The sequence below is a fragment of the Tympanuchus pallidicinctus genome, unplaced genomic scaffold (assembly GCF_026119805.1).
Source record: "Tympanuchus pallidicinctus isolate F22 unplaced genomic scaffold, pur_lepc_1.0 scaffold12, whole genome shotgun sequence".
Taxonomy (NCBI): Eukaryota; Metazoa; Chordata; class Aves; order Galliformes; family Phasianidae; genus Tympanuchus; species Tympanuchus pallidicinctus.
In genome coordinates this window covers 3,705,232-3,717,315 of record NW_026294637.1, presented here as the reverse complement: position 1 = coordinate 3,717,315, position 12,084 = coordinate 3,705,232, and the positions used below count along the sequence as shown (strand labels likewise).

At 40.2% G+C, this 12,084-nt stretch overlaps 1 protein-coding gene across 1 annotated transcript in view; it reads right to left on the bottom strand.

Annotated features, from left to right (window-relative positions):
- The window catches only part of LOC128075331 (protein FAM169B-like), a 34,789-nt gene that overhangs the window by 22,028 nt on the left and 677 nt on the right, over positions 1 to 12,084 (bottom strand). Inside the window, exon 2 of the mRNA XM_052671971.1 lies at positions 540 to 673. Within this exon, the coding sequence (XP_052527931.1) occupies positions 540 to 673 (134 nt within the window). The remainder of the gene's footprint in view (positions 1 to 539; positions 674 to 12,084) is intronic.

Sequence of the window (12,084 nt, the reverse complement as noted above, 5' to 3'; positions counted from 1 at the left end):
ATATTTAACAGGCCAGCTCTCTCATCCCCAGATCACTCCTCAGGTGGCTCAGGAATGGATGGTAAATCGCATCACTGACACCTACAGCATTTATCTATTAGTCTCATCTGATCTGAACTCGGAGAATCCACATTCAACATCACTGATGCTACAATTAGAAAGGGTGGGAACCAAAAAATAGTCATGCACCAGTACCTGTGTAAACTGCTAATAGAGGCAGAATAGAGCAGATCCATGGTGTCAACTGCTACCAAGCTCCCTGTTGATCCAGTTCTCTAAGGATCAACAGGTCAATGTGTAAATTTCAGCTAAGTACTTCAGACCTTCACCTACACCTGGAGGGCTTTAGACTTCTAGTTTAAGCTTCTCTCTAATTTGCAACAAGTAAACTATTTGAAATAATGCAGAATTTACTGATTTTAAGAGATTTATAATCTGGTCACACCGGTTTTCCCCTATTCACAAATGGACTACGAACAGAACCAACAAACTAGTTTGCAAGTATCTAACCTGTAGAATGAAAAACAACAGCATATTACCTTTTCTCCTCCAGGGATGGAAAAAACGTCAGGAGCAGATGATGACTGCTTCAACAGTTTTTCATAGTATGTTTCAGCATCTGCTTGCAGAACCTCTGGATCTCCTGCTACTGTATCTACCAAATAACAGCAACCTGCAGTTAAAATGAAACACACAATATTTTTACTTCTAAAGCAAGATAATAAATATGAATTTTAAAACCATAGTTTTCTTAGCATCTGCTTAGTGTGAATGGGCTCTTAACATTCCCTCTAGAGCTTTCTGTATAATCCTTGTCTTAAGAATACTAGTAAAATCCTATCTATTTGTTACCTAACCCTTGACATGCGATTTTACAAAGTAGTACCATGACAGCATCAAATCACAATGGCTTTCTTTGAATTCAACAAGCAGAATCTTAAATTTCTGTAAGTGTTAAATAAATTGCTCTAAAACTGGAAAAAAAAAAACCCAAAACCCTTCCAAACACAACCTGATTTTTAGTACTGTCCAAAAACACAACAGAACAGAATTCCAATTTCTTCTTATTGCTTTTTGGAAGACCAACCCCTTCTGGGTTAGACCATGATCTGTTGTATAGTTAATTATCTCCTTCTCTTTTTTGACTCATTTCAACTGGGCATTTTAAAAACAATTCAATAATGTCCAAAAAATTAAAGTATTTACATGCAGAAGCGTTCCCAAAATAACAAATACAAGTCTTTATGCAACACAGTTTTCTTTCCACATGACTTAACACCATGTGATATTTATTCAAGATATTTGTTAATTGCATGCAAACAAAAATTACATACATCTGATGCCTGCCATCTAAATGCAAATTCCAAGCATCTCTTTTCTGATACAAGAAATCAGACTGATTGGTGGTTCATCACCAGTTGAAAAGAAAGGACAGTAGAATCAATGAGCTAGCAGACCAAATAGTATTCTGCAAGTTTTCTGTCTTCCTTTCTGAGGAAGGAAATATATTCAATTTTAGGTGCTTTCAATCAACAAGCCAACCTGCAGCTCTTGTGTGACCCAAACTGAGGACAAAAATCTTGCAACACACTGCTGTAGTTTGAGCACTAATTCTGAATCCCGCATTTTTAATCATGGTTTCCCTTCACATGGCAGTTTCAATGACCCAAGTTTAATGTGAAATAACTACGCTAATAGTAAGTGCAAAGTAAATGTCTGAGACAATGAACGGTCTCATGAGGGCCATTGTATAGAACTGTCTACATCAAGACTCAGAAACTACAGGTGATGAAAGTGTGATAGTGAAAGCAAGACCTTTCCATGGAAAGAAGAGCATGGGATTTGCAGGACAAGGTCAGACCGTTTGTCCACCGTCCCACCATCCTCCCTCTGGCAGCGATTACGATCTGATTCCTTACCGGAAGGTAAAAATCTACATCTGATACACCACCTCCCAGCACTGCTTAAAACACATTAGGCACTATTTTGCTGCCCTTACAAGCAATCAGCTTACAGCCTGAGCCTTGACAGCAAAGCTCTGTAGTCAGAATGCTGAACATAAGCCACCGTTCTGCGACAAAAATGAGAGAAAGAAGCATTGCAACACTGCACATTGAGTCACATTATAGAATCCCAGCCAGTACTTAGCAGTAGCACTTTGCTGCTGCTGCAGGCGTCCCTGCATAGTGTTTAACAACACCAACCAAACAAGCCGTGTGAAGGAAGGAAGAAATCAAAGATGATTATTAAAGAGCAGCTGAAGGGCAGCACATAAGATTTCAGTTTAGAACAAAGAAAAATGCTGATTATGCTGATAAATACTCTTCATGAGATGCTGCTTACAAGGCGTTACTGTGCCACTGCTAAGCCAAAACAACTTACTGAGTGCATTAGTGCTTTCTCCTCGCTGAACAAAACAATTACCACCTTTATGTTTACAGTAACTTTCTGGTACCTAGTATGCTTGTATTCTATAGGAATGGCAACACATTAGAAGAATGAAATAATATCACAGATTAAATAACAAGATATTTGAGAAAATTTTGAAACATTTCATTAATTCAGCCTTCCACAGAAGTTATTTTTTCTCCAAAAATTGCTTTTAGACTGCCATTTAACTTGGCTTTCCTGTGTAATACTCTGAAAATGTCAGAGTTAGGAGCACACGTTCCAACAAAGGGGAAATCAAAGGAGGAGGTGGGGGGATCCTCCAGGACAACACGTTGCAGGCGTCTAACTTCTGGTACCCCAGAGTGTCCTGAAGAAGTCAGTTGTACTAAAGCCAGATTCTGTGAACATCCACCCAAAATTTGCACACATGTGCACTTATCACTTCTACTGTACAGCTGCCATAGGCAGTAGAAGGATCACAGAGTTTGCTTGATTTTGCTTACATCAACTGTGCTTCCCAGTTTTCCCCAGAACAAAGTGAAGAAGTTACACTTCCTCTTCTGTGTACATACTTTTTGTATGCTTTTTTTTGTCTATGGAACCAAAAACAAAAACCCTGACATAGTCTAACTGTTATTATTAGGCATTTGATCACAGCAATAATTATTGCTGGCTAACAGGGCATTATAAAGTCTCCAAAATCAACAGCAAAATAATTTAAATTTGCTTTGAAGGAAAGCAGCACTATTCTCCTGCGAGCGCTTCAGTCTGAGGCCCCCGCCAGCATCCTGAGATACAAAAATTGCAATGTCCCAAGCACAGCCTTTTTACAGATCTCATTCAAATTGGATCTTACCCAGCGACAACAAAGGAGCACGTTGTTGCAGCCAATCAGCCAGCACCTAGCGAGCACATTTTCCACCAGGCCATGTGCACAAAGGGTTACCATCGGAGCAGGGAGCGGAGGGGGTGGGAGGGTGAGTCATAAAGAAGGGGCCTCTTGCTGCAGCCACAGAGGAAGGGCCATAAACCAGAAGCAGAGTAAATTTAGAACGGAGGCCTGCTGCGTTACAGGGATTCCAGGTATTCACAATGTAGTGGCTGCCAACGTTGGTCAACACGTCATACAGACTGCTCCTACAACTGCATGATGAGGAGGGGTTTGCAGGCAACAGATGGGTACCAGCCTTTGTCTTGTGGGGTTCCAGCACTCGGGGTAACAGAGGAAGAAGTGGATGCAGGTCCACTGAAATAAACCTACCTAGAGATAATTAAAATAGAAAACTGAATGGCTGCAATTTAATTTTGTGCATGAAGAATGGATTTTAAAGCAAAAATTGAGATGGTAATTCTGCTCTCTTGTTCCCGCAGAGTAGTCTGCGCCATATTCTCAGCTTGCACATGTAAGTGCATTTCCTCTCACGCTGGTAATAATGTCCATCAATTTGCACTATGAATCTGATATACGACATGAAAAGCTGCGACGCAGCAAGCAGGCACTGCCCATACTCAGTCATCCTTACGGGACACCAAACTCCAGTACCTCAGCTTGAAACATCACAGTTTGACTAATCCACGTAAACCAAGGCCCTTTGCTTCGGTTCTGATCCCTAAACCAAGGGTTTTTTATCTTCTCCAGACAAGAGAGATGAATTTTATGGGCGTTCCATGAAGTGGACAAATATTTTTCTTGTAGGGGTAGAAGTCAGATGAAGTTCTCTTCAATTAAGATTAAAAAAAAAATCAATATGTGGGAATCCAGATAGATTTGATTAACATCCTTACGTTCTGCTCTGGGTAGATAAATAAAGACTGGAATCACAAAACAGAAGGCAATATTCCATCTTGAACTAGAAAATTATTTTTGTAGACTAGAGACAGACCCTCATCATTACAGATTCAACAAGACTGTCATCTGATCAGTTGAAGTAAGCAGGAAATATTTTTCCACGGGCAAAAGAATTTATTCTCAATACAACAGAAAACACATGGTGCACACACTTGGATGTGAAATTCCACAAGTGAAACTGCAGAGTGCAGGAATGCCCAAAGGTAAATGAAATGCTTCAACTCTGATTCTGTCTGACAATTCTTCCACATCCCCTGCAACTAAACTCTATATTGTAAGAGAAATAATTTAACTCGAATTCAGATAACTGTAGGCTTACATAAATGTGATGCTCCAGCAGCTGAAATCCCTATCACACTCCTCAGGCTCTCTTTGACTAGACCAGTCATTTTAGAGCCCTACTTATCAGCCTTACCATTCTGTCACGGCCTAACAGATCAGTTACAATTTGGGACAATCGATTCCATCTCTTTGTGAAGATGTTTTAAATGCTCTCGTAAATCTCATATTAGTACGTACTGCATATACTCAGTTCCTTTTGATCATGAACCCAATGCATCACTTATTAAACAACACAAATTTGTAGCTAAAAATTTCCCTGTATTCATATGTAGCTTATCAATACTGGGTCCATCACATTGGTGACACAGAGATTTCAGACTAGACCCATCACTGGGTTGACAAACGAAGATGAGCTGATATTTCCAAGGAAGAGTTGAAAAGAACATTTTAGAAATTCATAAGAGCATTTAAGATGCAGCCAGATTTGTAAAGCAAAATACATCAACCTCACTGTGGATGAAGCACGAAACAAGCATTATGTCTGACGTGAATTAATCATTTATCCTACAACTACTTTTTCATGTTCCACAAACACAGGGAACGATTAAGAAACGTATGTTTGCAGAACAGCCATCAGTCTGCACTGTGCACCCATTTGTACCTATTTCTGCTAATTGCACTGCATTTATGTGTAATGAGAAGTGTGGTTCCTAATGAAGCCAAAAAGATAGAAAAAAACAATTCAACATTTCTAACTTTTTAGTCTCATATTTTATTCAATTTTGCCATTCGTAATGTTTGCAATAGCAGCACTGGTTTTATTTATTTATTGGCTTTATCTGCATGCCAATATATTTCACAATTCAAAAAAAAAAATTAAAAAATCTGACACTTCAGCAGATTTTAAGTGCTTTTGACAGTATCATGGGTTTTTGCTGTCCAAGAAGCATTTTCCACTTTTTTCTTTAATTAAAAACCACTTTGCAATATGTGACAAACATATGTACACCAACACAAAAAGTCTGTGTATCATATCAATTCCCAGAAGAGAATGGTTCTGTAATTAAGTGAGGGAACTAAAACCAGAGCCCCTACAATTTACTCCTACCACAGGTGCGTTTTTGTGGCCCCCAACAAATCACTTCATCTTCCTCCCATTTCTTAGCTGTTAAGTGTATCTTATCAGCCACTTCAAAAGGCCGTGACGTTTTTCTTATCAGTCTCTCTGAAGTCACAACATAAAAAGTCAAAGAAATCATGTAGCATAAATGGTTCTCTGTTCTCCTGTGGGCTGCCACCTCCACTACAGCAGCACAGCCACGGCGCTTCTGGGACCTGAAGACAACAGCTCTTGCTCTTGTATTTTGTGTACATGTCACAGAAGCACTTTCCACTAGTCTCTCACTGGAGCAGGAGCTCTGGTAAACAGCAGTGCTTAACACCAACTCCTCCACTCCTTCCAATGAGCCATGCATGTGGTTATCATTAGACAGCCATATTTGTTTAACTTTGCAAAGGAAGGAAGAGGTCTTTGGCATGCTCCCAGGAGTACATGCAGAACCTGACTCTCATATCCTGACTTTCATCGAGCAAGCTCATGTCAAAAACCCAAGTTCTAGTGGAAGTGAAACTGCAGTCTCATCACACTGTGTGATGGCAATGGAGCTAATGGGCAAATGCTGTGGTGTGATATTTGGCCAACTTGGCAAGGCAGCCCTTAACCACATGCTGTATATCATTAACGAAAACAGTGCTCTTCCCCACTGCATCACTTTTCACCACTACAAATAGAGCAATCACACTCAGAACACAAAGGATGAAGAAACCTGCACTGGCATTAGCATGTTTCTATGTCTGATTCCAAAATGCTGCTTAGGTATTAATCTTTATTCCATCACAATTCGAATGATGAAAGGAGATAAAATAAATACAAGTTTCTGACTGCAGATAATTTTCTGCTGTGAAATGCAGAAATGAAGGCAGAAATGTAGGGAAATAATCCTAATTGCATTCTCAGTCAAGAAACCAAAGTTTAAATATGAGTTCAGCTGTAGCTATACGTATCATTATTGCAAATCCTGTCACTCAAACGCAGAGCAGATCAAACATCAAGCATCCCAACTGCAGGATGCTGTCAGATTAGCCATCCCATTCACACTAATACATTTTTACTACTAATTTAGGAAAAGGGAAGAAAAAAGCTCAAAGCATCCACATAAATTTAGCAGAATGTACATGAGCACAGACCAAACAAGACCAGACAAGCCTAACTCTGAAGAAATGTCCAACAGTTTCAATTTCCACTTTCCTCAAGGAGCTTTAGAGGCCATCAGAACCTCGTGACGTGACTGGGGTCTGTGTGCACATCTCGTTTAGTTTCCAAAATCTGTCACAGTAATCTGCAATTTATGAAATGGAGGGGGGGGGAAATAGGCAAATGAAATAAATAATTGGTTTAATTATTTAGCTATTTTGGAAAACTACCTGGATGAAAGCACGTCATTTAATATGCTTTCAAATCAAGGAAAGCAAGTGTACACTGAAGGGATCACAAAATGGTGCTGACCAATCCTAACCCACAGTGCTCCCATTCCTCAAACAGGCTTCATCCACGTGAATTTCCCTTCAGAAAGATTTTTAGCAGTGCTACATTAAAAAACTAAAGTCACACCCAGTTCATAGCACAGAGAAATGAAAACACGTCTATGTAAACAGGCTACTCCTGGCATTTAACACACAAAATGCACATCTGGCTTGGCACAAAGCTCTAACCTAATGTGACTGAAAAAAGCTGAGACATTATGGCCCGCAAACGGACTTTATAAATAAATACTGCAGTGAGCTGCAAAACCATGGGAGTGCTACCAGCTGTAACTCTGATGTATCTAAATTCATACTGCTGCACACCTAACTCTCTTTTTCACAGAGCATCAATGCTAAGAAGAGGTAGAGCTTACAGAATGACCCAGAGAAAACACAGCCGTGAAGTGACATTCAGGACTGTAACGAATAAAACCCTTAAGGTTGCAGTTCACACAGAGATTTTGTCAGGGACATTTCATTAAATGGGTGAGGTTGATGCTAAAACCTCTGAATCTCTGGACATCAGAATTAGGTTCTTAATAGGTACTGTTTTCCATACAACCAAGAAATGGGCAGATATGCTCCTGCACAAGTCTAACTGCAACTACTGAAGGCTGTGGAGATAACAGTGGTAAGGATTTTCTTGGATATCTAAAAAAAAACTTCTGCATTTGGCAACTTGATTATTTGTCCACCACTAAGCAAAATATGCAAACAAATAATGAAGTTGTTATCAACTGTGTCCACACCAGGGGCTTTTTCCTGTATAGCTCTGCCACTGATACATCTCACTTCATCATACCCATAGCCAAAATAGCTGTGCCAGCAGAAATTCATATTTCTAAGCCTGACCTCAAAATAGAGTTTGACTGTCAAAGAATGGGAGGCCCCAAATGACACTGGAATGTATCTCTGAAGTACATTCGTTATTCAAAGAGGCTGAATTGAAGAAAAATGACAGCAAAGTTGCAGTGAACAACAGAAGAGCTTTTAGGAATTACCAGTTCAAATGTGATAGCATTAATTCCTTACAAAGATGGAAGGCAGAGAGGAGGACACAAAACGCCTAGAAGTCATCCCCTAATATAAGGGAAGAGAGGAAGATAACACCTCACGTAGTGATAAACAAGGAATAGTGAAATGGTAAGAAATGACAAGTCAGTTTGGAAAACGAACTAGCATAAAGATGATTTCATCCCATGGGAAGATGCCAGACAGATTGCCAGCTACAACAGCTTCAGAAAATATCTGCAATTTAGGACAGGAGAGCCTTTAAAATTACTACTGAAACAGCCACCCTCACAAATTGGCACCAGGACTAAAGTTTAAGTGACATGTTAATGACATTTGCCTGTTACTACCATCACTCAAAGCACATGTGGGGAACATAACACCACAGGGCCTACATGCAGCCTTTACCTTCACTGCATACAAACTGCCAGTACGGGTGGTATATGTAGGGTACCTGAAAGCCACGGTCTGCCATCAGGAAGCACAGTGTTCCCCATACAAATAATGCAGTAATGAAAATATGAGACAACCAGACAGATTTTCTGTCTCAGATCCCCCCATAGATTGAGTTGCAAATGCTGTACACCTGAGAAATCAGTAGAGCACATAAGTCTACCGAAGACAGCTCAGCAGCCTTCCCCCAAATTACTTACAAGGACTAATTTGTATTGCCAGATTAATCTCAAAATAAAGCAATTAATTTAAGCAAAATAAAAAGGAAACAAAAAAACACCTTCTCTACCATAGTAATTTACACATTAGTAAATTTATTATGCAGCTGCAAATTAATATGTCACCTACACTAGCTATCACAAGCCTCTCAGTCTGTCTTGGAACCTCTTGCTTTAATAAACAGCTGCATGTAGTGGAGAAAATATGCAAACATCTTTCTTGTTTCTCTGTGCCATTGTGTCAGCTGTTTTACATGTCTTTGAAAGTGCTCCAAAATCAGCATGGTTCTGCTTTTTCCTTTATTTCATTTTGGGAGAAGACAGAAGCAGAGAAGGAAGGACAGGCTGGCAATAGTAAGCTAACTCCACGCTTGCTGTGCTCATGATAGTAAAGCTGAGATTGTTTCAATTCAGTTTACACAGACCCTTCCGTAAGAACAAAAGAAACCAATGATGGTGGTTAAAAATGCAAAAGGTTTTGATTGTAATGCCTTGACAATCAGCCAAAGATATGACTGGGGGGGAAAAACACCAGACAGCAATGGCCAGAATGGAAGAAACAAGGAAAAACACATGGCTTGACTTCAGAGCAGAAAATTGACTTAGGCTTTGCATAAGCAGCAGCATACCTCCAAGCTTGCCTGATCCACAGCCTGCCTGGAATGAGAAAATGTAGTCTAAAAGCAGAGCCTATTAAAAGGCATAATGTTTCTAAATGGCATCTGTTGCGTACTAATAAGCATTACTTAAAGGACACAGGCCTTAAATTGCTACCAAACGTGCACTTATCTGAAACTGCTGCAAGGCAATCATTACAAAAATGTCACATGACACCATGGGAATCTGAATTTGATAAGATGTTTTTATTTAGTTTGGCTTGAAATCATTACGCAGAAAAAATATGGAGGCATTTTCTGAGACTTTGAGACTGTGGAACTTCACAGGAATGAAACACTAGCAAGAACTACATCAACAGAGCCATTTGCCATCTGTTGTTGGTAATACTATAAAGACCAGCCACCAGACAGCAGTTTCAAAGGTTACAAACAACATTTTTAAGCATCCACAGACCACTCAGAAAATGAGCAGGACACAGTTTACTTTGGATACGTGTGACCTGAGGGTCTGCCAGTCATTTTCCAAACACAATATGTAAGGACTGTGACCAGTGCATGCCACTAGAAATGTTTGTGAGATTCTTGGTGTGCAGCTCTTATACAGTGCAGAAAATACGCAGCAGTGTGTTCTACATAGGTCCTTATAACACACTCACAAGCATAATGGCAACACATCTTGCCCCTTGAAATTTAAACAGGCAAGATTTTCTCTTGTGGTTTGTTCTCTTATACTCCCTCCCCGAGGGAAGGTGCATGTTTGCTGAAACGCTATTATGAAAAGAGACTCAGATTTGTTTGCTGGGATTTGGAGTGTATTTTTTTGTTTTAGGAAAGTATTTCCAAGGAGAAAGGATTTTATTACCTGTTTCCTTTCCTTCCGGGCCGTAACTACGCGTTTATGTTAAAGCAAGGTGACAGTAACTTACCTTCCTGTGGCACAGAAAGTAAAAAGGTTCTAGAAATTGTTACCTCCTAGAAAAGCATACTCCTCAGTCTGAGTAAAACGCTCTCTCTTCCATAGATGAGAGTTTAGTTATGCTGAAGGAATACAGTTGCTGATCAGACTCTAAGTTAGAGCTTCGAGTAGGTTTTCTAAATGTGCATCCACACTGTCATGATTTTGAGTTTCCACCTTTCAGGGTGCTGCCCTCACACCTGCAAACTTTAAATGATTAACATCAAGGCAGATGGAAAATTAAAACTTCATTAGTGCAGTTGTTAAGCTAGATGTGTGGGTCTGTCACATGGCATCTACCTACTTCTCAGCTCTGGAATCATAACCTTGCAAGTCCTGCTTTATGAAAAAGCCACAGGAACAGATGACCTTGAGATCATGTAGAGTTGTACAACCTCATTATAGAAGACATAACCTGGAAAGTACCTTTTGCACAAGAAAAGCTAATCGTTGAATCCAGTATTTTCGTGAAATGTGCTGTGTGCTCAACCTGTATTCATTCAATTGTTACATATGAGTATGCAATTAACTGAATAACTACGTCAAAATTCAAATGATGGCTACAAACAATGACATTTGTCCCAAAAGAGGAGAGGAATAACTCTTCCAAACATTCCATTTGAGAATAAAGAAATCTGGAAAATAAAATGTAGGTGTACCTGAAGCACCCAACGGTCCATTTGCTGGGACGTGAAAAACCTAGTCCCATTCATCTAGAGATACTGCATTTAAAAACATGAGTAGAATAAGAGAAGAGAAGAGAAGAGAAGAGAAGAGAAGAGAAGAGAAGAGAAGAGAAGAGAAGAGAAGAGAAGAGAAGAGAAGAGAAGAGAAGAGAAGAGAAGAGAAGAGAAGAGAAGAGAAGAGATCAACATGCAATTATTATCAATGTTTGACTTCCACAAGTGGCTGGCAGGAGAGGAAAAAATAGAGCATTCTGACTACAAGTGCATTTAGCCATGAGCAGTTAGAGGAACTAATGAACAGCATCATTATTCTACTGAAGGGGATGAAGTAGGTGCTTTAGATAAATGGTAGCAACTTAAAATACGTTTCAGAAGATAAAATTCACTTTCTCTCCATTTACCTGCTGGTGTGACAAATTAAGAAAGAGCATAAAACAGGAGCAAGAGGGAAAGCAATGCAAAAGGTAGCTGAGGGGATGCAATGGGCCCTTATACAAATGGTGCACACACAGAGAGTGCTGGAAGAGCTCCTAGACAAATACAACCAGGACGCTTCACACACTGGGCTGCCTTGGAAATCCGTGACAGAGTTTGCTCTGAGTTTGTCCTAAAATAAGACTCCAGGCACCAGAAGTGCTGCCACCCTGGAACTAACCTAATCTGTTTGCTTCAGTGTTGCACCTGGAATGCAATCAGGAGCTCTCCCAGCTGGGCTGTGCTGGGCAGAGGCTCTTTGGCAGCTGCCACAAACACCACCAAATCGATGGTCGCTGCAAGCAAAGGGGCAAAGGTTTTCTTCCCCCAGAATTAATCATTAGAGACAGTGAGTTTTTTTACCCTACAGCCATCTCACGATTAACAAAGTATTCGCTGAAGGGCCGAGCACCCACGCACAATGGAAAAAGCCTCCTGCAGCTCCTCTGTACACCAAAACCACCCAGCTAACTGTTTCTCCGCGGTCAAAAAGCACCGCGTTCGCCTCTCCTCGTGTCCCCGACGCCGTGCTCTGCTTCCCCCCGAGGAAGCACTTGAACACAGC